The sequence below is a fragment of the Rhinatrema bivittatum genome, chromosome 16 (assembly GCF_901001135.1).
Source record: "Rhinatrema bivittatum chromosome 16, aRhiBiv1.1, whole genome shotgun sequence".
Classification (NCBI taxonomy): domain Eukaryota; kingdom Metazoa; phylum Chordata; class Amphibia; order Gymnophiona; family Rhinatrematidae; genus Rhinatrema; species Rhinatrema bivittatum.
The window spans coordinates 1,259,751-1,283,325 of record NC_042630.1 but is presented as its reverse complement, the minus strand read 5'-3'; the positions used below and the strand labels follow the sequence as shown (position 1 = coordinate 1,283,325).

General features: G+C 45.4%; 1 protein-coding gene across 5 annotated transcripts in view; it reads left to right on the top strand.

Annotated features, from left to right (window-relative positions):
• The window catches only part of LRRC23 (leucine rich repeat containing 23), a 63,353-nt gene that overhangs the window by 17,432 nt on the left and 22,346 nt on the right, over positions 1-23,575 (top strand). For all 5 annotated transcript variants that reach the window (XM_029581710.1, XM_029581711.1, XM_029581713.1 and 2 more), the window contains 3 exons: positions 2,241-2,394; positions 2,512-2,624; positions 11,056-11,309. In XM_029581710.1, the coding sequence (XP_029437570.1) occupies positions 2,257-2,394; positions 2,512-2,624; positions 11,056-11,309 (505 nt within the window). In that variant the 5' untranslated portion in view covers positions 2,241-2,256. The remainder of the gene's footprint in view (positions 1-2,240; positions 2,395-2,511; positions 2,625-11,055; positions 11,310-23,575) is intronic.

Below are 23,575 nucleotides of genomic sequence, written 5' to 3'. Positions count from 1 at the left end.
GGCAACCAAAATGATAAAGGGGATGGAACAGCTCCCCTATGAGGAAAGGCTGAAGAGGTTAGGGCTGTTCAGCTTGGAGAAGAGACAGCTGAGGGGGGATATGATAGAGGTCTATAACAGAATGAGAGGTCTTGAACGAGTAGATATGAATCTGTTTTTTACACTTTCGAATAATAGAAGGACTAGGGAGCATTCCATGAAGTTAGCATGGGGCACATTTAAGATTAATCGGAGAAAATTCTTTTTCACTCAACGCACAATAAAGCTCTGGAGTTTGTTGCCAGAGGATGTGGTTAGTGCAGTTAGTGGAGCTGTGTTTAAAAAAGGATTGGATAAGTTCTTGGAGGAGAAGTCCATTACCTGCTATTAATTAAGTTGACTTAGAAAATAGCCACTGCTATTACTAGCAATGGTAACATGGAATAGACTTAGTGTTTGGGTACTTGCCAGGTTCTTATGGCCTGGATTGGCCACTGTTGGAAGCAGGATGCTGGGCTTGATGGACCCTTGGGCTGACCCAGTATGGCATGTTCTTATGCTTCTATGTTCCAGCAGATGGTAGAGGTGCTAAACCTGCAGTCTAGAGTTTAGAAGAAAGGAAAAAAAAGAAACGGCAGTTTCTGAAGAACGAAGAGGCTCCCCGAGGTGTTAGATTCCTTTGTGGGCCATCCCTTGGGTAGAGCATCCCTGTTCTGCCTCGGCCCTTGTCTTCCAGAGGGAGGGAAAGCCAGAGGTCCTGTTCCCTCACTTCCTCTAAGGCCTCCTGCCCTCAGCCAGGAGCAACCAGAAGCAGGGAAGTATTCTTTTTGGTTTCTCTTCCCTTTCTTGGTTGCTGCTCTGTCAGGGTTATTGCGGCAGGGATCCATATTTTCAGACCGCGAGGATCGCTTCTGCTAGTGGCTTGGCTTTTGAGAGGCGATGGCTCTGCTTGAATTCTTATTAGGAGCCCTCGATTGCAATTTTGCTTCAGGCAAGGAAGCCTTCCACGTAATTGGCTTATGTCCGAGTGTGGAAAGTGTTCGAATTGTGGTGTTTGCAGAACAAGATGCAACCTTTGAAGGTGGACGTTCCTCAGATTCTGGCCTTTTTGCAAAGTGGCTTGGCTAAGGGTTTGGCCTATAATGCCCTTCGGGTTCAGGTGGCAGCCTTAGGGTCTCTTTGAAATAAGATGCAGGGAAGACCGCTAGCGTCTCATCCAGATGTGGTTTGTTTCCTCAAGGGGCGGTACATCTGCGTTCTCCGGTCTGGAAGATTTGTCCAGCATGGGATCTTCATATGGTTCTTCAGGTGCTGTGTGGTCCCCCCTTTGAGAAAGGGAACTTCACTTACTGCAGGTGCACCAAATTCTTTTGCGGTATCTTAAGGTGACAAATGTCTTTCCATCTGTTTGTCCTTCAGTGGAGCAAAGAAAGGAATAAGGCTTCCAAGGGCACGACTGCACGATGGTTAAAAGAGACAATTGCCCTCGCGTATCTTTAAGGGCCAGTGGATACCGGAGGGGTTGTGAGCGCAGGCAGCCTCATGGGCGGAGGGTCAACTGCTTTCTCTGCAGGAGATTTGTCGGGTGGCGACGTGGTCTTCCCTTCACACTTTTACCAAACAATCCCGTGTGGATGTGCTGGCGTCAGAGGAGGCTTCTTCTGGGGAAAGTGTGTTGTGCCTGAGTCTTTCGGGTTCCCGCCCGGTGTACAGGCCCTTGGGTACATCCCGCTCGTCTGGACTGATCCGGGTATGAACAGGAAAGGAAAATTGGTTCTTACCTACTGATGTTTGTTCCTGAAGTACCACGGATCAGTCCAGAGACCTGCCCCCTTCTGACGAAAGACTTCCTCACTTCTGGATGTTGCTGAACTGATGTGTGATGTATTCAGAATAGTGAGAGGTGTACATAGTTTGGTTTGTGCTTTGTGTTAAATCAAGGGGGCTCCAACTTAAGTCTCTGCTTGCCCAAAAGTTTACTGGGGTTTGTTAAGGTGGTCATCTTGGCTTGGGTACAGGTCAGTACTGAGGGACTGCAGGTGACGCTCTTGGTTATGAAGCAGGGCCTGAAGGTTTTGTTCTCTGCCTCCATCTGCTGGTAGGGCTGCATAAACCCACTGGGCTGGACTGATCCTGGGTACTTTAGGAACGAAAATTAGTAGGTAAGAACTAATTTTCCTTTCTCTTCCGATCTGGTATTAGTCATTGGAATCTGTGAAGGCTTCCCTTCATTTCTTGCTGTTCCTATTCTCTTGCTTTAGCTTCAAAGTCTGTGAAATGTCAGACGAAGATGACGATGATGTGGAGATTGCGGAAGATGAAACAGAAGATGCAGATCTGGAGACGAGGGCAGGAGAGGAAGAGGGTGAAGAAGAAGAACTGAAGGGAGAAGAGGAGGAAGAGGAAAAAGAAGAGGTGATGAGATACCCAGAGGGAGAAGGGAAAAAGAGGAAATGCCAGTGAGATTATGGCTGTGCAGAGACAGCGAGAGGGATTGGAGTAGAAATGACTTCTTATGTGTTTGCTTTTCAGCCTTTGCTCCCCATGCCCCTGACTGAGGAGATAATGAAGGAAGGACTCTCACTGCTGTGTAAAACAGGCAATGGACTGGCGCATGCGTATGTGAAACTGGAGGCGAAAGACCGGCAAGTAGCCCCAAAGACCCAATCCAGGGAGTGTGCATCACGCAGGCCATATGTCAGTCCAGGAATCAGGAGAAATGTATTGAAGAGTCTGGGGGTTATCTGTTACATGGATTAGGAGGAAGATATCAGAGTGTCTGGGTTATCTGTGTACAATTCTGGTTGCGCAGCTCAAAAAAGATAGAGTTGCGATGGAGAAGGTACAGAGAAGGGCAACCAAAATGATAAAGGGAATGGAACAGCTCCCCTATGAGGAAAGGCTGAAGAGATTAGGGCTGTTCAGCTTGGAGAAGAGACGGCTGAGGGGGGATATGATAGAGGTGTTTAAGATCATGAGAGGTCTAGAACGGGTAGATGTGAATCGGTTATTTACTCTTTCGGATAATAGAAGGACTAGGGGGCACTCCATGAAGTTAGCATGGGGCACATTTAAGACTAATCAGAGAAAATTATTTTTCACTCAACGCACAATAAAGCTCTGGAATTTGTTGCCAGAGGATGTGGTTAGTGCAGTTAGTGTAGTTGGGTTTAAAAAAGGTTTGGATAAGTTCTTGGAGGAGAAGTCCATTAACTGTTATTAATCAAGTTTACTTAGGGAATAGCCACTGCTATTAATTGCATCAGTAGCATGGGATCTTCTTAGTGTTTGGGTAATTGCCAGGTTCCCTGTACGTACCTGGATCAGTCCAGACCCTGGGTTGTGCATCCTGCTCAGCAGATGGAGACAGACTAGAACTGAAAAGGCATCACCTCCCAGCAGATGCAGGCAGCTGAACCCTTGGTTCCCCTTCTCATCTCCTTATCTTTTCTTTACGGATCAAGCAAGTATTAACCAGTGTTTAATTTTATATTTATTTGAAAATTTTCTGGCATTTTACTAGGAGACAGAATCTGCTGGGGGTCCAGGGGGGCTGTGCCCTTTGAAATTACTTCAGCCTGGACTTCCTTTCCTGGTGACCTTTGGGGTGAAACTGGTGGTCCAGTCCCTCCCCCTTCACTAGCTGCACCACTTGGGCTTCTGCATTTATTTTCTGATTTAAAAAAAAATGTTCAAAGTTAAAAGCAGAAAGAAATTACTTGATTCATTTCAAGTCTTGCCCTTTTTTATTTCAATACCGTGGTCGGCTCCAGCAAGCGAGCAAGTTCAGTCTCTGCCTCTGCTTGTTTCTTCTCAGCTGATGCCTCGCTCTAATCCTTGTACTGCCTGTGCAGAGCCTGTCACAAGGCTCTCCCGAACAGGCTTGTGCTCTGGCTGTATACTCGGCTGAGAGGGTCCCTCCTCAGCGCCTTTAACTTCAGAGTCCCGAGGTCGTGCTCTCCGCCGCGCAGCCAAGCCGTACCCGACGCGGGAACGGCGGCCATCTTAGATCAGTCATCACTTCATGAAATGGAGCTGCACGGAGGAGGTGAGTCAGATTCTTTACATCTCCCTCTGGATTTGAGCCCTCCTCATTCTCCTCATGGGGTACGTGAGCTTCCTCTCCCCCCGGGAAGTCTAAGCCTGGTTTTTCTACAGAATTTGTGCTTCTTCTGCACAAATCCTATCTCGCCAGTCTGCAGGAAGAGGAAGATCCCCCTTCTGGACCTCCTCCACCTAAGGCCCCGTGTTTTTTTTAATTTTTATTTTATATTTATTGAATTTTTCAATTTTACAAAGGATATTACACAGTTTGTAAACGTAATACATTTTCTCAAAACAAATTATAGTACAATTTATTACATACATTCTGTGAAGAAAACCTAAGAAATCATTAGTAGTAATTACAGAACCTGGTTAATAATACAGAGCAGTTCTATTTTCAAGAAATATAGCAATAGAAATATGAGCCAAAAATCTATGAATCCCCATTTGCTAAGGTAGTCCCGGGGTCGGAATCAAGGAACACACGCAATTGTTCAGGTTGATTAAAAACATATCGCGTGTTCTGATGTATTATGATACATTGGCAAGGAAAACGCAGCATGAATTTATCACCTCGCGTTACTACTTTATCCCTCAATAATAAAAATTCTTTCCTCCTTAGTTGTGTAATATAGGCCACATCTGGGAACACTCTAATTGGCTGACCATGAAAATTGGCATTTTGGTACCTAAAATACAGCCTAAGTATAGTATCCCTCTGAGAAATATCTGTAAATGATACAATTAGAGTGGATCGAGTATTTATCTGTAAATCAGAAGATTTTTCCAAAAGTTCTGATAGATCTATGTCTTCATTCTGTTCCACCTGATCTTTTACTTGAGATTTTACATTTCCTTTCTGGGTCATATAATATATCCTAGATATTGTTGGAATTGTCAAATCTGTGAATTTTAAAATATTCTTTAAATAACTTTTAAAAAGTTCTCTAGGAGAAAGTAAATGAGTTTTTGGGAAATTCAAGATTCTCAGATTTACCCTCCGAATCTGATTTTCGAGTTGTTCTAATTTATCAGAGTGGATTTTTTCAGATTTGATTAAGTTCAGTTGTACTTTTTCTAATTCAACAGTTTTACTTCCCCAATTTTCTACTACTCCATCCAACTTTTCAATTTTAACTTGTAACACTTTATTGTTACTCAAAGTCTCTTGTACTAAGGAAGTCAGATCATTAATAGATTTTTGCATGGTAAATAACATGTTACCTATTCCCTCCAGTGTAAAGGTTGTAGATGCAGTTACTGGTACATTTAACATCAGTCCTTCCTTATTCCCTCCTACCCCTTCCACCTTAGCAGACATTACGGTACTAGGTTCCCTCTCTTGATCTCTTATGACCAAAAAATCAGATTTTAACTGGGGGAGGTATATATCCTTCACCCCTTTGTGATCAGTCAGCAAAGAGGCCAAGTTTGGGTTGGGTTCCTCGAATATAAATTCTCCACCACCCTTCCCCGATGGTGGTTCAGGTGTTGTTGGGGCACCAGGGCTTAAGGATGTCTCATATGCCAGGGAATTCAGTCCCTGCTCCTGGGCTAATATTCCAGCGGCATCTTCACCTGGTGTTAATTCAAAGGCTCTTACAAAAAGATCAGAGATACGTGGCTGATTTCCATTAAGAACCGGGGTGGAAGTCACTATTTTCCCCTTCCTCTTGGTGTGTGGCATCACCAAGCTAGTTGGGGTCAAAAGTATAAAGTAAACCAAGTACCTTTAGGTGTTGTGATCCTTTTGAATCATGTTCCCTTTAATCCAGGTTCCGATTGATTACCGAACTGTTTTGATAAATACTCCTCGAACCCCGGTCGTTCCCGGTGGAGCCTGACAAAGACGCGCGCCTCTTAGGCGCGCGTCTTGGCAGCGCGCCGACGGCGAGCGCGCCGTTCAGACGCCGCTGTTATAGGCGTCTGGCAGGCTCCGCCCTCCGACGTCAGAGCCCGGAAGGGAATCAAAAATTGAGCTAGCAGCGTCTCCTCCGATGAAGAAACAATGAACAAAGAGTTTTTCAACAGGTAGGCACCTCCAAGCAGCGGACTGCTGCTGCCCTTAGCAAGAAAGTTCAGCAATAAAGTTTCCCCTCAGACGCCGCTGTTATAGGCGTCTGGCAGGCTCCGCCCTCCGACGTCAGAGCCCGGAAGGGAATCAAAAATTGAGCTAGCAGCGTCTCCTCCGATGAAGAAACAATGAACAAAGAGTTTTTCAACAGGTAGGCACCTCCAAGCAGCGGACTGCTGCTGCCCTTAGCAAGAAAGTTCAGCAATAAAGTTTCCCCTCAGACGCCGCTGTTATAGGCGTCTGGCAGGCTCCGCCCTCCGACGTCAGAGCCCGGAAGGGAATCAAAAATTGAGCTAGCAGCGTCTCCTCCGATGAAGAAACAATGAACAAAGAGTTTTTCAACAGGTAGGCACCTCCAAGCAGCGGACTGCTGCTGCCCTTAGCAAGAAAGTTCAGCAAAGGCCCCGCGTTTTTATTCTCCGCAGCCTAGGGAGCCAGAGGGCCAGGAGTCTGTTCGGGTTAGAGTGGTCCCCGGGGTCCTTCCACCCCCAGATCCACTGCAGCCTTCTTTAGTTCCTGATTCTGTTCCGGATCCTGACCCTCTTCTCTCCGCTCCTCCTTTTAGAGGGGGACGACTCACACGTACTCTGCATTTTTCAAAGGGAAGAGCTGGAACCTCTTATTCCTTTTGTTCTGCAAGAATTGGGAGTAGAGGTTCCTCCGGAGGACACTGTCATGGCTGCTATGCCTCCTAACGTGGACCCTCTCCTGGCGGGATTTGGGGCTCCTGCGCGTACGTTCCCATTCCATCCCATGCATAAGCTTATGCTTCTTCGGGAATGGGAGTCCCCGGAGGCTGTACTCAGAGGGGGCAGGGCTATCCCCTACCTGAGGACTGCTTGGATATGCTTAAGATGGCCAAGGTGGATTCTTCCGTTATTGCTGTTACCAGGCATACCGCTGCCCCGGTGGTGGATGCTACGGCCTTAAAAGATATTCAGGACCGAAAGTTGGAATTTTATTTAAAACGCATGGGAATAGAGGTTCCTCCCTCGGTGTGCGGGCAACAATCTGCAGCAGTCTCATGCAGCGGGCAAGCCTTAGGTGGGTACAGCACTTACTCAGCACCCAGGACCTCCCGTCTGCAGAGGCGGAGCAGGCGGATAGGCTGGAAGGAGCGATTGCATATGGCGCTGATGCCCTTTATGATCTTCGGGTACAGGCCAGGGCAATGGTCTCGGCTCAGCGTCTTCTCTGGCTGAGAAATTGGTTGGCGGATGCTGCTTCTAAGGCGCAGTTGGGCACTCCCCTTTAAGGTTGTAACTTTCGTTTATTCTTGGATATGTTAATGTTACTTCCCTATGTTCCATGTAAACCGATCTGATTTGATCCGTGTCAAGAATGTCGGTATAGAAAAGCACTAAATAAATAAATAAATAAGGGTCAGTTGCTTTTTGGAGAGGACCTTGAGCAGCTTATTAACTCTTTGCGGGAAACTAAGTTTCATAAGCTCCCAGAGGATCGCCCGAAACAATCAAAGTCCTTCTTTCCTTCACACACTCGTTTCCGAGGACAGCGTCGATATAGTACCAGGGCTCGCGGTTCCTTTACTAGGGATAATGTGTCCAGAGCCTTTCCTTGGTCTCATTCCTTTCGAGGCCATCGGCCCTTCCAAACCAGTAGCCAACTTCACTCGGCCCCAAAGTCCACTCCACAATGAAATAAGGAAGGCCCATTCCTCCGTTCTAAACTTAGGTGGTCGACTGTCTCTGTTTCTCGAGGAATGGGTCAAGATTACGACGGATCAGTGGGTCCTAGAGGTAATCAAAAAAGGCTACGTGTTAGATTTTGCTTGGGACCTTCCGGATCTTCACCTGGTCTCCCCCTGCGGCCCTCGAAAGAGGCCAGCTGTGGTCCAAACCCTAAAAAGACTACTGGAACTGGGAGCCATAGTCCCAGTCCCGATGGAGGAACAAGGGTCGGGCCAGTATTCCATCTACTTTGTGGTTCCAAAAAAGGAAGGCTCCCTTTCGTCCAATCTTGGATCTCAAACGGGTCAACAAGGCTCTCAAGATCCCTCATTTTCGTATGGAAACTCTAAGGGCAGTGATGGCGGCAGGACGTTCAGGGGAATTTCTGGCCTTTCTCGACTTGATGGAGGCCTACTTCACATTCCAATTCGCCACGAGCATCAGTGGTTCCTCCGATTCGAGATCCTGGATCAGCATTTCCAGTTCAGAGCGCTCCCCTTCAGCCTTGCCACAGCTCCGCGAACTTTCACCAAGGTCATGGTGGTAGTTGCAGCCTCCCTCCGTCGGGACGGAGTACTGGTCCATCCTTACCTAGACGATTGGCTCATCCGGGCCAAGTCGGAGTCTTTGCAAGCTGGCGGTCAGCAAGGTTATGACTTGCCTCATGTCTCTCGGCTGGATAATCAACTTCCACAAGAGCAAACTCCAGCCCTCTCAGACCCTGGAATTCCTGGGAGCACGCTTCGACACTCGAGTCAGCAAGGTGTTCCTTTCGGACGCACGAGCGCTCAGACTCCGGGACCAAGTGCTAACCTTGATCTTTCTTCCTCTTCCTACAGCCTGGGACTACCTCCAGGTCCTGGGTTCCATGGCCTCCACTATCGATCTGGTCCCATGGGCTTTTGCGCATATGTGTCCATTACAGAAAGCTTTGCTATCCCGCTGGAAACCGGTTTCGGAGCAGTTTTGGACCCTTCTGCCGCTCCCCGAATCTATTGTCGCAGAACTGCAGTGGTGGCTCTCACCTGCTCACCTTTTGAAGGGAGTGTCCCTCCAAACGCCAGCCTCTATGGTTGGGGAGTGGTCTGCCAGACACAGTCTACACAGGGGAACTGGTCCCCAATTCAGTCTTGCTGGCACATCAATCGACTGGAGATCCGAGCTGTTCGCCTGGCTCTCAAGGTCTTCCTTCCTTTGCTTCATCACAAGGCAGTACGTGTTCTCTCCGACAACTCTACCACGGTAGCATATATCAATCTTCAGGGAGGCACAAAGAGTCGACTGGTGGCTCTGGAAGCCAGCAAGCTCTTGGTCTGGGCAGAACGTCATCTAGAGCACTTGGCAGCATCCCACATTGCGGGGAAGGAGAATGTCCAAGCCGATTTTCTCAGTCGCCAACAGTTAGACCCCGGCGAGTGGGAATTGTCGGACAGGGCAAAGGATCTCATCATCCGCAGGTGGGGTCTCCCACACCTGGATCTGATGGCCACCACGTACAATGCGAAAGCTTCCAGGTTTTTCAGCCGCAGACGAGAGCATTGCGCGGAAGGAGTGGATGCGCTGGTCCTTCCATGGCCTCACAACATGTGTTCTCACCGTGGCCATTAGTGGGCAAAGTACTCAGACGAATTGAGCTCCATCGGGGTCCCGTCATCCTCTTGGCTCCGGAATGGCCTCGCAGACCGTGGTTCGCGGATCTGGTGAATCTCACCACCGACGGTTCTCTCCGCCTCGGACATCTCCCTCATCTCCTTCGGCAGGGTCCCGTATTTTTCGACCAGGCGGATCACTTCTGTCTAGCGGCCTGGCTTTTGAACGGTGTAGATTGAGGAAGAAGGGATATAAAAAATAGGTTATATCCACTCTGTTGAGAGCTAGAAAGCCATCTACCTCTCTTGCTTATGTTTGGGTATGGAAGGTTTTCGAAAATGCGTGTGCCGCGTCGGGAGTGTCGGCTCGTAGGGCTCCGGTTTTTCAAGTCCTTTTCTCCAGAACGGTCTCTCCAAGGGATTGTCTTTTAGTTCCTTATGGGTTCAGGTCTCCGCGCTGGGCTCTTTCCTGGGAAGTATTGACGGTTATCTGGTGGCGGCTCATCCGGATGTCGTCCGTTTCCTCAAGGGGGCCAAACATTTGAATGAAGTTACCAATGATTTCCGTGTATCGGATCACCTTTTTGTTCTCTGGAGTGGCCTGAACAGGGGTAATAAAGCCTCGAAGGCCAATATTATTGCCCGTTGGCTCAAGGAAGCTATTGCATCGGCGTATATCTGTAAGGGCCATCCCGGTTCCAAATGGTTTAAAGGCGCACTCTTTACGCTCTCAGGCCACTTCTTGGGCAGAGAGTCAAGCAAGCGGTCTCTCCTCAGGAAATTTGTAGGGCAGCTACTTGGAAATCCCTGCAGACCTTTGCTCGGCACTACCATCTGGATGTCCGGGCTCCAGTGTTTGGCTCCTTCGGACGGCAGGTTCTTCGAGCGGGACTGTCTCGGTCCCACCCTGTTTAGGGAAGCTTTGATACATCCCAGGGTCTGGACTGATCCAGGTACGTACAGGGAAAGGAAAATTAGTTCTTAGCTGCTAAGTTTCGTTCCTGTAGTACCACGGATCAGTCCAGACGCCCTCCCGCACTAGTTTTTCCTCCATCCGCTCGAAGTTTCTTTTTTTTCCTTTTTCCAGATACCTGAATATCTAAATCCTCTCTTCTTTCTCAATTAAGGCACCAGAAGCATCTAACAGATGAATATGACTATATATATATATATATATATATATATATATATGCTATGCAGAGCGTTGTTCCGTACAGAATTCTTTCTAATGGTTCAAATTGTTCAGTTGTTCAACTGTTTTGTTTTTGTTACTTGCTTGATCTCTAGGGAGTTTTTTTTTATCTGCTTTGAAAGTACTTTATACTGAAGGGAGCAGGGGAGGTGATGCCTTTTCAGGTCTAGTCTGTCTCCATCTGCTGAGCAGGATGCACAACCCAGGGTCTGGACTGATCCATGGAACTACAGGAACGAAAATTAGCAGGTAAGAACCAATTTTCCTTTCTTGTGGCCTGGTCTGGCCTCTGTTGGAAACAGGATGCTGGGCTTGATGGTCCCTTGGTCTGACCCAGCATGACATGTTCTTATGCACAGGATTAGGGAACATGTATCAGAGAGTTTTTGAGGGTTAGCTGGGGCACAGGATCATGTGTCCGAGTCTTTCAGGGTTATCAGGAGAGACTCTGTCTGATGTAAGTAACAATTCCTTGCCTTTTGACAGCGAGCTGACGGACATCTCAATCCTCTCCACGTACATTCATCTGCGTTATGTCAACATTTCCCAGAACTACCTGCAGGATCTTTCACCTCTGAACTCCCTCACTCACCTTCTGTGGCTGAAAGCAGACCAGAACCGGCTAGTGAATGCCTACATGGAGGACCTGCCCTATCTGCAGATTGCAAGCTTTAGCCTCAATCGCATCAACGATCCTGGAGGCATTGGTCACCCCCGCCTGGAGTCTCTCAACCTCAGTGGTGGGTCCTGGTGGCACTTCACCACTGTTTTGTACATTTCTTCTGAAGACAGGCAGCTCTCTTGAGTCTCACAAGTGGCTCTCGTGATCGTGCTTGGCGCCAGAATCTTCTAGCGCTCCTTGCACTGCAGAGGCTTCCCAGCTTCTCTCCATTCCTTTTTTCCACTGAGATCATTGGAAATTGTTTTCATTGGATTTTGCCTCATCGATTTTCCTCTCCCATGTCCAAGAAGTAGCCCAGTGGCTTCAAGTTATGTCCCAAGTACAAATGGGAAGATGTCCATTGCTGATGATCACCAGGCATGGGACAGGGCCACTGTAACCTCTGCGTTAAGATGTGGCTCTGCAGCTTCCTTGGTAATGAATTTGATTCCAGCTCCTCAAAGCTGGTGTTGAAGCCTTCCTAGCTGCTGGTGGCCAGGTAGTGGCAGAGAGGCTCTGCAGTCCAAGGATAGACCTAGGAGGTGAGGATTCTCACTATCCCTGCTTGAGCTGAGACCATATCTGTCCCTCTTCATCCCCCAGTTGCACCAGGACATGCAAAACAGCGATATGCCAAAGATTTCCTCTCTCCCTGTCTTGCCCACGAATGCCAGACCCCTGTGTCCCCTAGTGACCCCAGATGCCAGGTGTGTTCTCAGCATTGGCAGTGATGCGAACTGTATTCCTCCTGCAACCGAACTGTGTGCCCGTTACTTGTCACAGACACTAATCTGCATTCCTTTCCAAATGCTAATTCCTGCTCATACCCAGAGCAGTCCAAACTCCTTATTTATTTTATTTATTTAACAGTTTTTATATACCGATGATCGCTGGGAACATCTCATCAAAATGCAGCAACAAGCTTTACAGAAACCATGGAACTGATAAGGAGGGGGCAGAAGGGCAGGGAAAAGGGGTGGAGAGAAGTGGGAATAAATTCAACATTGAGAATTAACAAGAGCATACAGATAATCAAATATTCACAGGGGGAATAAAATTAGATGTACATAATCGTGAATTAAAGGGGGATCAACTGACAGATTGGACTTCTATGAAGCTAAGACATTGGTTACATTGCGTCTGATAGGAAGCGGCACAGGGGTAGGTCACACAAGGGCTATGTTACATAAGGGAATGCCAGCAGATGGAGACAGCAAAAGTTTCACTGACACTGCCATATAACCCGCTGTGCCACCTGCAGTCCCTCAATATTTCTCTGTCTCCAGCAGATGGTAGAGGTACAAATCCTGCAGTCTGGAAGGAAAATACAGAGATAAGAAAGATTTTAGAATTGGAGGATTCCCCCCGGCAATTCAGAGCCTCGTTGACAGGTGGGAGGCTAATTCAGTAGAAGAGGACCAGAAGGCTCATCTGCATACTGCTCCCAGCATCCCCCGGGAGAGGAGTCCAGAGGTCACCGCAAGCGATCCAGGGATTGACTTCCACAGCCCCAGCTTCCAGAGGCCCCACACCCTTTGTAGTAGAAGAGAACTGGAAGGACTGAACTGACTGCCACCCTGCTGCTTTCCTGCCCAATCCTGGGGCCAGTCCTTTTAAGGGGGAAGAAAACCAAACGGGGCTGGCCTTAGCCAGGGATCTGATGAAGCGAGGCTGGTCCATTCCTCCTAACAGATGACGACTGACTTTGTTTTACGAGGAGTGGGCCAAAATCATGACGGACCAGTGGGTCCTAAGTGTGATAAGAGATGGTTACGCTTTAGAATTCTCTAGACTGATATGAGACTTGTTCATGGTCTCCCCTTGCGCTCCATTCACCAAGAGGAAGGTGGTCCATGAGACCGTAGATCGTTTGCAGAGGCTGGGAGCCATTGTTTCCGTTCTTATGGGGGAGTGGAGAAGAGAAAGGTATTCCATATATTTCATGGTGCCAGAAAAGGAAGGGTCTTTCCATCCGATTTTGGATTTAAAAAAGTAAATGTGGCTCTTGGGTTCCTCATTTTCACAGGGAAACCCTGCATTCAGTTTTTGCAGCAGTGCACAAAGGAGATTTGACCAAGACGTACCTGCACATAATGATTCGCCCGGACCACCAACGATTCCTGAGGTTCATGATCCTCGGGATGCATTTTCAGATTTGTGGTCTCCTCTTTGGATTGATGACAGCTCTGTTTACCTTTACCACAGTGATGGTGGTTATGGCAGCAGCGCTCAGAAAGAGGGCATACTGGTTCACCCGTATCTGGATGACTGGCTCATTTGGGCAAAGTCGGAAGTGCTCTGCAGACAGGCTGTGTCTCAAGTCATTGGCAGTTGAGGTAACTAGGCTGGGTGGTGAATCTGCCAAAGAGTCATTTCATCTCTTCTCAAGTTTTCATTTCTTAGGAGCACAACTCGATACCACTCACCCAGTTTCTTGGCCTCACTGTCCTTCCCTCATCCTTTTCAACTCCCAATCGTTAGTCAAAAAGGCACCCATCCTTAATGACCTCCTTTTAGACATTCAGCCTGAGATCTACGCAATAACAGAAACATGGTTCAAACAGCATACCGCTGTACTTTACGTCACTATAATAAAGAAATAAACATAGCAAAAAAACTTCACTATGCAAACATAATTTCCAAAGCCAATGGCAACCCCAATGTACTCTTCAATATTGTAAAATCCCTTACCATTCCTCAAAATGAAAATGCCATCAACTCTGATATTAACTTCTGCAATAAAATTGCTAAACATTTTGAAACAAAGGTTTCCAATATCTCGAAGGAATTCTCTCATCTACCTTATCCCACGCAGGGAAAAGAAATCCCCAATTACTCATGGTCACAATTTTCTCCTATATTAGAAAGTTCCATTCTGAACATCATAAGCAAGCACAAACCTTCTAACTCTCCCTACAATCCATGCTCAGGTACCTTTTTCAAAGCCCTTAAACAGGAGGCTTGTTTCTTTCTCTGCCTCCTGGTTAATCAGTCCCTAGAAACCGGAGAATTCCCCCACGCCTTGAAAAAGACGTCTGTATTACCAATTTTAAAATCAAAAATTAAAGATACAACAGACCTTGACAACTACAGACCGATTGCCACCCTCACCTCCCTAGCCAAATTAATAGAATCCATAGTACTATGCCAGTTAACAGATTTCCTCTCAGAATATAATATCCTTTACATTAACCAACATGGATTCAGAAAGGGACACTCCACAGAAACACTCTTATTATCTTCTTTTGACACTTTCTTTCGTGCTTTTGACTCATACACTGATTATATCATAGTCTTTTTAGATATCTCATCAGCATTCGATACAGTAGATCACCAAATTCTTATTTCAGGACTAAAAACCATAGGCATTACGGGAACAGTTTTGAATTGGTTCTCATCTTTCCTTTCTGACCGTCCTCAACAAGTTAATTACAATCAGCACTCTTCTACCCCCTACATCATTAATTCCGGCGTCCCCCAAGGCTCATCATTATCCCCCATTCTGTTTAACATATATCTCCTTCCCCTATGTAATATTCTATCTTCTCTCAATTTACAATTCAAAATCTACGCAGATGATATCCAGTTTTTTGTTCCATATAAAACATCTTGGTCAGCTACACTATCCATGGTTACTCTTTACTTATCCACCATAAACTCCTGGCTTTCTCATAATCGGCTTAAACTAAATTCCTCAAAAACTGAAATCATACATTTATCCTCCATTTCAGACTCCTCAATAGGCCCACCATCACACCTACTAATAAACAACACCACTATCCCCATAACACGTCATGCTACAAACCTAGGAATAATTATAAATTCAGATCTTTCTTTGAAACAGCATATCTCCTCACTCACTAAAAAATCCTTTTACAAACTACGGCTTCTAAAACATCTGCGACCATTACTTTTCTACCGTGACTACAGAACCATTCTACAATCCCTAGTCTTTTCGGGGCTAGATTATTGCAATGCACTTTACCTAGGACTGCCAGATTCCTCACTTTATCCCCTTCAACTGATTCAAAATAGCGCAGCTCGGATACTAACCAGAACCCATTTACGCAATCACATCACTCCAATTCTGCATTCATTACACTGGCTTCCCGTAAAGCACAGGGTAAAATATAAAATTCTCTCCACTATTCATGGTCTAATTCACAATCCAACTTCCACCTGGCTCTGCTCCTTATTACGGATTTACAAACCTGCACACCATCTAAGATCACTTACTCAAAACCCTCTAGATATCCCCTCACCCAAACAAGCTAGACTAGACGTTACCAGAAAGAGAGCCTTCTCGGTAGCCGGTCCAATACTTTGGAATTCACTTCCAAATCCCCTTCGGTCAATATCAAACTCTTCTCATTTCAAAAAATCACTTAAAACTTATCTTTTTCAGCTTGCATTTAACATACCCACCCAAGATCAAAAGCAACATGTAACATAATCCATTAACCTACTCATAGCTCCTACTTATCCCATCCATCTCATTACATCTTTTCCCCTTCCCTCTCTCCTCTGCCTGTTAGTTATACTTTCATTTTTATTCCAATTCCCTTCCGCTCCCTTTCCTTCCCTCCCGTTGCAATAGTAAGTCCCAGGGCAACAATTTTTGTTTTTTTTTTCTTTTTGAGCAAATGATTGATTTTATTTTAAGCTAGAATTCGTTCTAGCTATTAACTAATTTTATGTATATTTTAAACTTATTTTGATTTTGTTTGTTCCTTTAAAACTTTTATTTTTTTCAATGTAAACCGTTTTGACAAAATTTATTTTTTATAAAGCGGTATATAAATATTTTTAAATAAAATAAAATAAATAGTTCTCACAAACCAACTTCCCACACAACTTTACAACATCATTTCCCTACCCAGGCACACAAAAAGAGGCGGAGGTCTTTTTATTAGTCGCCAATAAAGAACTAAGGCTAATCTCTCAATCTATCAACATCATCCCCACAGTTTCTGATCTATTAGTTAAAATTTGTAACCTATCATTAAAATCATCCATTGTACCTGAAGACTGGAGGGTGGCCAATGTAACCCCAATATTTAAAAAAGGATCCAGGGGCGATCCAGGAAACTGCAGACCAGTTAGCCTGACTTCAGTGCCAGGAAAAATAGTGGAAACTATTCTCAAGGTCAAAATCCCAGAACATATAGAAAGACATGGCTTAATGGAAAACAGTCAACATGGATTTACCCAAGGGAAGTCTTGCCTAACAAATCTGCTTCATTTTTTTGAAGGGGTTAATAAACATGTGGATAAAGGTGAACCGGTAGATGTAGTGTATTTGGATTTTCAGAAGGCATTTGACAAAGTCCCTCATGAGAGGCTTCTACGAAAACTAAAAAGTAATGGGATAGGAGGCGATGTCCTTTCGTGGATTACAAACTGGTTAAAAGACAGGAAACAGAGAGTAGGATTAAATGGTCAATTTTCTCAGTGGAAAAGGGTAAACGTGGAGTGCCTCAGGGATCTGTACTTGGACCGGTGCTTTTCAATATATATATAAATGATCTGGAAAGGAATACGACGAGTGAGGTTATCAAATTTGCGGATGATACAAAATTATTCAGAGTAGTTAAATCACAAGCAGACTGTGATACATTACAGGAGGACCTTGCAAGACTGGAAGATTGGGCATCCAAATGGCAGATGAAATTTAATGTGGACAAATGCAAGGTGTTGCATATAGGGAAAAATAACCCTTGCTGTAGTTACACGGTTAGGTTCCATATTAGGAGCCACCACCCAGGAAAAAGATCTAGGCATCATAGTGGATAATTTATTTATTTATTTATTTATTTATTAACTTTTATTTACCGACATTCGTGAAACACATCATGCCGGTTTACAAAAAACTCAAACGGAGGAAAGTTACAATATAACAATAAAACAGTAAAACAGATAAATAGATAATAAAACAATAGCACAATAGAGCAATAATACAGGGGAGGGGAGTGGGAAGCGAGGATACCGGAAGGGTGGGAGAGGGGGAGCTAGGGGAGGGCAAGGCTGGACTGAAGGAGTGAAAAAACACAAATAGATGCAACTATATACAGTTGACGATAAGTACAGTTACAATCAGATTGTAGAGCTAATGAGGTGTTGAGAGACATTTGCTTAACAGTATTCACTTAAATATGAGATAAGAGGGGTTAGAGGGATTTAACGGGCGGCATTGGAGGGAAAAGGGGGGTCAAAGGTTAGCAAATAATACTTTAAAATCTTTAAAATAATTTAAAATCGTCGGCTCAGTGTGCTGCAGCAGTCAAAAAAGCAAATAGAATGTTAAGAATTATTAGGAAGGGAATGGTTAATAGAACGGAAAATGTCATAATGCCTCTGTATCGCTCCATGGTGAGACCACACCTTGAATACTGTGTACAATTCTGGTCACCACATTTCAAAAAAGATATAGTTGCGATGGAGAAGGTACAGAGAAGGGCAAACAAAATGATAAAGGGGATGGAACAGCTCCCCTATGAGGAAAGGCTGAAGAGGTTAGGGCTGTTCAGCTTGGAGAAGAGACGACTGAGGGGGGATATGATAGAGGTGTTTAAGATCATAAGAGGTCTTGAACGAGTAGATGTGACTTGGTTATTTACACTTTCGAATAATAGAAGGACTAGGGGGCACTCCATGAAGTTAGCAACATTTAAGACTAATCAGAGAAAATTCTTTTTCACTCAACGCACAATAAAGCTCTGGAATTTGTTGCCAGAGGATGTGGTTAGTGCAGTTAGTGTAGCTGGGTTTAAGAAAGGTTTGGATAAGTTCTTGGAGGAGAAGTCCATTAATGGCTATTAATCAAGTTTACTTGGGGAATAGCCACTGTTATTAATTGCATCAGTAGCATGGGATCTTCTTAGTGTTTGGGTAATTGCCAGGTTCTTGTGGCCTGGTTTTGGCCTCTGTTGGAAACAGGATGCTTTGCTTGAACCCTTGGTCTGACCCAGCATGGCAATTTTTTATGTTCTTATGTTCTTAAATCCACTCAATTACAAATTTGCCTTGTTTACACCCCCCCCCCCCCCGCCTATTAGATAACCATCCCTTCCCTATCATTGAATTTATAGCATATAACTTAAACATCGACATCGCAACCATTATTCTCGGAGACTTTAATCTCCATGTTGACAAGGTCCCACTATCCCCCAATTGTGAAACTTTTCTATCATCCATGTATGCCATGGGATTTAAACAAATTATTACTAGCCCCACACATAAAGCAGGTCACACCCTTGATTTAATATTCATAAACTCTTATCTCCGCTACCAACACCCCTTCCTGTACTCCAGTACCCTGGTCGGACCACTTTCTCATAAAAGCCCTCTTAGCCATTAAAAAATTGAGCCTCCCCCCCCCCCCCCCCCCCCCCCCCACACACACACAAATACTATTCATTTCAGAAAAACCTGCGCCAAAGAAGACCTAATCTCCCACCTCGCCAATGACATCAATAACCTAGACCTCTCCAATGCCGAATTGGCCCTTTCTTCATGGAACAAAATAACCAACAATATCGCCAACAAAATTTGCCCTGTAATGACTAAAGAATGAAACCCCGCCCTTAAGACCAAAAAACCTTGGTACACATCGGAACTAAAAAAACTAAAACAGGAACTAAGAACTAAAGAAAAGAAATGGCGCAAAGATCCTTCTGCCACTATGCAGGCATCCTATAAAACTTCCCTTCACACCTACAGATCTACTATCCTCAAAACAAAAAGAGACTTCTATGCCCTCAAAATTCATAACTTTCAATATGATGCCAAGGCCCTTTCCTCGTATGTTTCTGACCTCATCACAACATCACCTCCCTCCATCTCAGAAAACGAAGCAAAAAGCAAATGTGATGAACTTGCAGTCTTCTTCCAGGACAAAATCTCCAAGCTCCTGCTATGGTTTACTTCTTCCTCCCCATCCCCTAACACCAACTATAACATATCTGGAGCCTCCTTTAACTCTTTCGAGTCCACATCCTCCCTCGAAATCGAAACCTTCCTCACACCCTTCCGACCCTATCCCCACAAAATTACTATTGACTATACTAAATTTAATTGCTAACCCCCTAGCCGAAATCATTAACTGCTTTCTCTCCCTCGGACATGTCCCTAAAACACTGAAGAAGCGATCCTCAAACCCCTATTGAAGAAACCCAACCTGGACCCTGGAGACCTCGCTAACTTTCGCCCGATTTCAAACCTCCCATTTATAGCAAAACTCTTGGAAAGGGTAGTCAACATCCAATTGACCGAGTTTTTAGAAAAACAAAATGTTCTTTACCCCTCCCAATTTGGCTTCCGTAAATTCTTTAACACAGAAACACTCCTAATATCCCTCTCTGACACCCTCATCAAGGGATTAGATAAGGACCAATCATTCATCCTCGCATTATTAGACATCTCATCAGCATTCGACACTATCAATCACAACATACTCCTAAATCGTCTCACAGAAATTGGTATTTCAGGAACCGTCCACCGCTGGTTTCAATCCTTTCTTAACGATAGGGATAAACACTGCGGATCCATAAAGTCAAGAGGCCGCCAATGAAGAGTGGGTGACTCGCCAGAATGATGGCTATTGACACAATACCCTTATTAAATAAACATACACATGCTTACTGTGACTCCTACATCGCTCTAAGCTTCAACAGCAAGAGGTAATGGAAAAAAGGATTTGCACTCACAAAGAGGGGAGTAGCTGGCTTGTTACGGCGGTTACTACCCCAAACCAAATATGCCTGATACTTCACTTTCAATGCATATACAGCATAGCTCTCTGCTTCAATGACAGGGGAGAAGAATAACTGATACTTCACACATCCAGCAGAGCTCTCTGCTACAACGGCAAGGGAGAAGAAAAAGGGTTCGCACTCAAAACGCGGGGAGTAGCTGGCTTGTTACGGCGGTTACTACCCCAAACCAAATGTGCCTGATACTTCACTTTCCATGCATATCCAGCATGGTTCTCTGCTGCATCGGCATGGGAGAAAGACTGATACATCACGCATTTCCAGCATAGCTCTCTGCTTCAACGGCAGGGGAAAAAAAATTTAACAAACAAACAAACAACGGCAGGGGGAAAAATAAAACAAAAACAAAAAACTGATGCTTCACGCATATCCTGCATAGCTTCAACAACAGGGGTGAAGAAAAAAAGGATTCGCAATCACAAAGCGAGGAGTAGCTGGCTTGTTACGGCGGTTACTACCCCAAACCAAATGTGCCTGATACTTCACTTTCAATGCATATCCAGCATGGCTCTCTGCTTCTACAGCAGGGGAGAAGTAAAAAAAAACCAACAAGAGCTGTACAACATAGTCTAGGTAAAACAAATAAGCATGGGTGTAGCTTGCTTATCGCGGCAGTTACTGCCCCTACTACCCCTAACTAATCAAGCTAGATATTTCACTTGCATGCAGCTCCATCACTGCTCTCTACATTAATGGTGGGGGTGGAAGGGGAATAGAACAAGGAGCTAAGAGTAACAGATAAGAATGAGAGAAAAAATGTGTGAGGCTTGCTGGGCAGACTGGATGGGCCATTCGGTCTTCTTCTGCCGTCATTTCTATGTTTCTATGTTTCTATGTTTCTATGATAGACACTATAAGGTAAGAATTGGTAATAAGGAATCCATCCCAATAAACCTAACTCGGGGAGTCCCTCAAGGTTCATCCCTCTCCCCAACCCTCTTCAACATTTACCTCCTCCCCCTTTGCCAACTCCTATCTAACCTAGGCCTTACCCACTTTATCTATGCGGACGTTGTCCAAATCCTCATTCCCATAACCGAATCTATCGCCAAATCACTCAAGACCTGGGACAACTGCCTTAACTCGATTAACTTTCTCCTTACCAGCCTCAATCTCGCCCTCAGCCCAGCGAAAACGGAACTGCTCATCATCTCCCCTGACCAAAACAACTCCTCCCCTCCTGACCTGGCCGCATCGTCTGCCCGCCAAGTAAAAGACCTAGGTGTCATTCTGGACAACCAGCTGAACCTAAATAAATTCATTAACACCACAATAAAAGACAGCTTCTTTAAACTCCAAGTTCTAAAAAAATTAAAACCCCTCCTCCACTTCAACGACTTTCGTACAGTCCTCCAAGCCACACTATTCTCAAAAATCGACTATTGCAACTCTCTGCTCCTAGGCTTCCCTATGACTACCATTAAACCTCTCCAAATGCTGCAGAACACCATGGCTAGAATCCTCACTAATACCCGCAAAAAAGAGCACATTACCCCTATCCTCAAAGATCTCCACTGGCTCCCTATCTGCTTTAGGATAATCCACAAGAGCCTTACTATCATCCACAAGTCTCTTCACAACCAACACACTCGTTGGCTAAACGATTCTTTACAATACTATACATCTAACAGACCCGTCAGATCCGCATCTCCCAAGCTGTTCCACCTTCTACCAAAGAACGGGCCTTTTTCTTAGCAGGACTATGTTATGGAACTCCATGCCTCCAGATCTACGTCTGGAACGCTGCACCCAAACCTTAAAAAAAAACCCCAAAAAACTTGGCTGTTTAAACAAGCCTTCTCATGGCCACACCCTTCATTACGATTCCCCTATCGCTATTACCAGTCTTCCATCGCCCCTTCCTAGTTACTCCCCTTCTCCTTTTGCCTACTTAAGTACCATTTTTACCCTCTCAATTGTATATAAACCATTGGACTTCCTTTTGCCTTTCCAGTTAGTCTAATTATGTCCTAGCTATTCACCCCTTACCTCTTTACTACTTTAATCTCAATTTAATCTGACTCCTCCTACTCCCAAGTTTTTGTCCCCTGTTCATTGTAACTTTGCCTATTTTTCCATGTTATGTTATCCGAGTTCCAAGTAAACCGATGTGATATATTATATGAATGTCGGTATAGAAAAGTTTTAAATAAATAAATATTTTCTCACCGGGGATCGCGTGCTCAAACTGCAGACGCAGGTTAACAGACTTGAAAGCTACAGTGCCTAGGGTCTGGGACTACCTTCAGGTTCTAGGCTGTATGGTATTGACCTTGGAGTTAGTTCCTTGGGCTTTTGCACACATAAGGCCTCTGCAGAAGTCTCTTCTTTCCCAATGGGATCCATTGTTGGAGCAGTTTCATCTTCTGCTGCCTCTCAAAGGGGCCGCCAGGTCCAGTCTTTTATGGTGGCTTGGTTGGGCCCATCTGAGTCGCGGGGTAGACTTGAATGTACTGGAGTGGGTGGTAGTTACCACTGATGCCAGTCTCACCAGATGGGGTATGGTGTGCCAAGATCAGTCAGCCCAGGAGCAGTGGTCCAAGGACGAGGCAACCTGGTCTATCAATCGGTTAAAAACGAGGGCGGTGCATTTTGCGTTGCTTGCCTTTCTGCCGCTGTTACGCGATCGCCCATTGTGGATCCTGTTGGACAATATGACAACTGTAGCTTACATCAATTGGCAAGAGAGAACCAAGATTTGGGCAGTAGCGCCGGAGGCCCAGGAGTTGTTTCACGGCAGAACGACATCTGGCATTGCTAGCGGCATCCCACATAGCAAGACTGGACAATGTTTAGGCAGATTTTCTCAGAAGCGGCTGGACCCCGGAGAGTGGGAACTGTCAGAGAAGGCAATGTGCCTTCTCTATCACATTGGGCATTCCCCACCTAGACTTAATGGCGTCTCAGCAGAATGCCAAGGCACCTCACTTCTATAGCTGCAGACAGAAATACGGGGCAGAAGGAGTTGATACCCTGGTTTTGCCTTGGCTCCAAGGGATTCTTCTTTACATTTTTCCCCCCTGTGGCTGCTGGTGTGCAAGGTGTTACGGCAAATAGAAAATCATCTGGGAGAGGTGATTCTGGTGGCTCTGGAGTGGCAACGACGGCCATGGTTTGCGGACCTGATCAATCTGGCGGTAGGCGGACTATTGCGGCTCGCACATCTACCGAAGCTTCTTTGTCAGGGTCCAACATTTTTGGATCAGGTGGATTGCTTTTGTCTCGTGGCTTGCCTTTTGAAAGGAAGCATATAGAGGGAAAGGTGGTTTGGACGATGTCAGTTCCACCTTGCTGCAGGACAGAAGGCCGTCCATTCCCTTGGCTTACACAAGGATCTGGAAGATCTTTGAGTCTTGGAATACAGATCAGGGAGTGAAACTTAACTCAGGCATCAGTGACATACATTTTAACCTTTCTGCAGAGATGGCTGGTGAAAATTTGGCCTTTACCTCCCTCAAGGTACAAGTGTCGGCTTCGGGCTGTCTTCTGGATGTGGTGCGATTTCTTTGGGGGAGGGTGGGGAAACATTTGCTTCTTCCAATATGGAAAATATGTCTTTCCTGGAAACTTAACT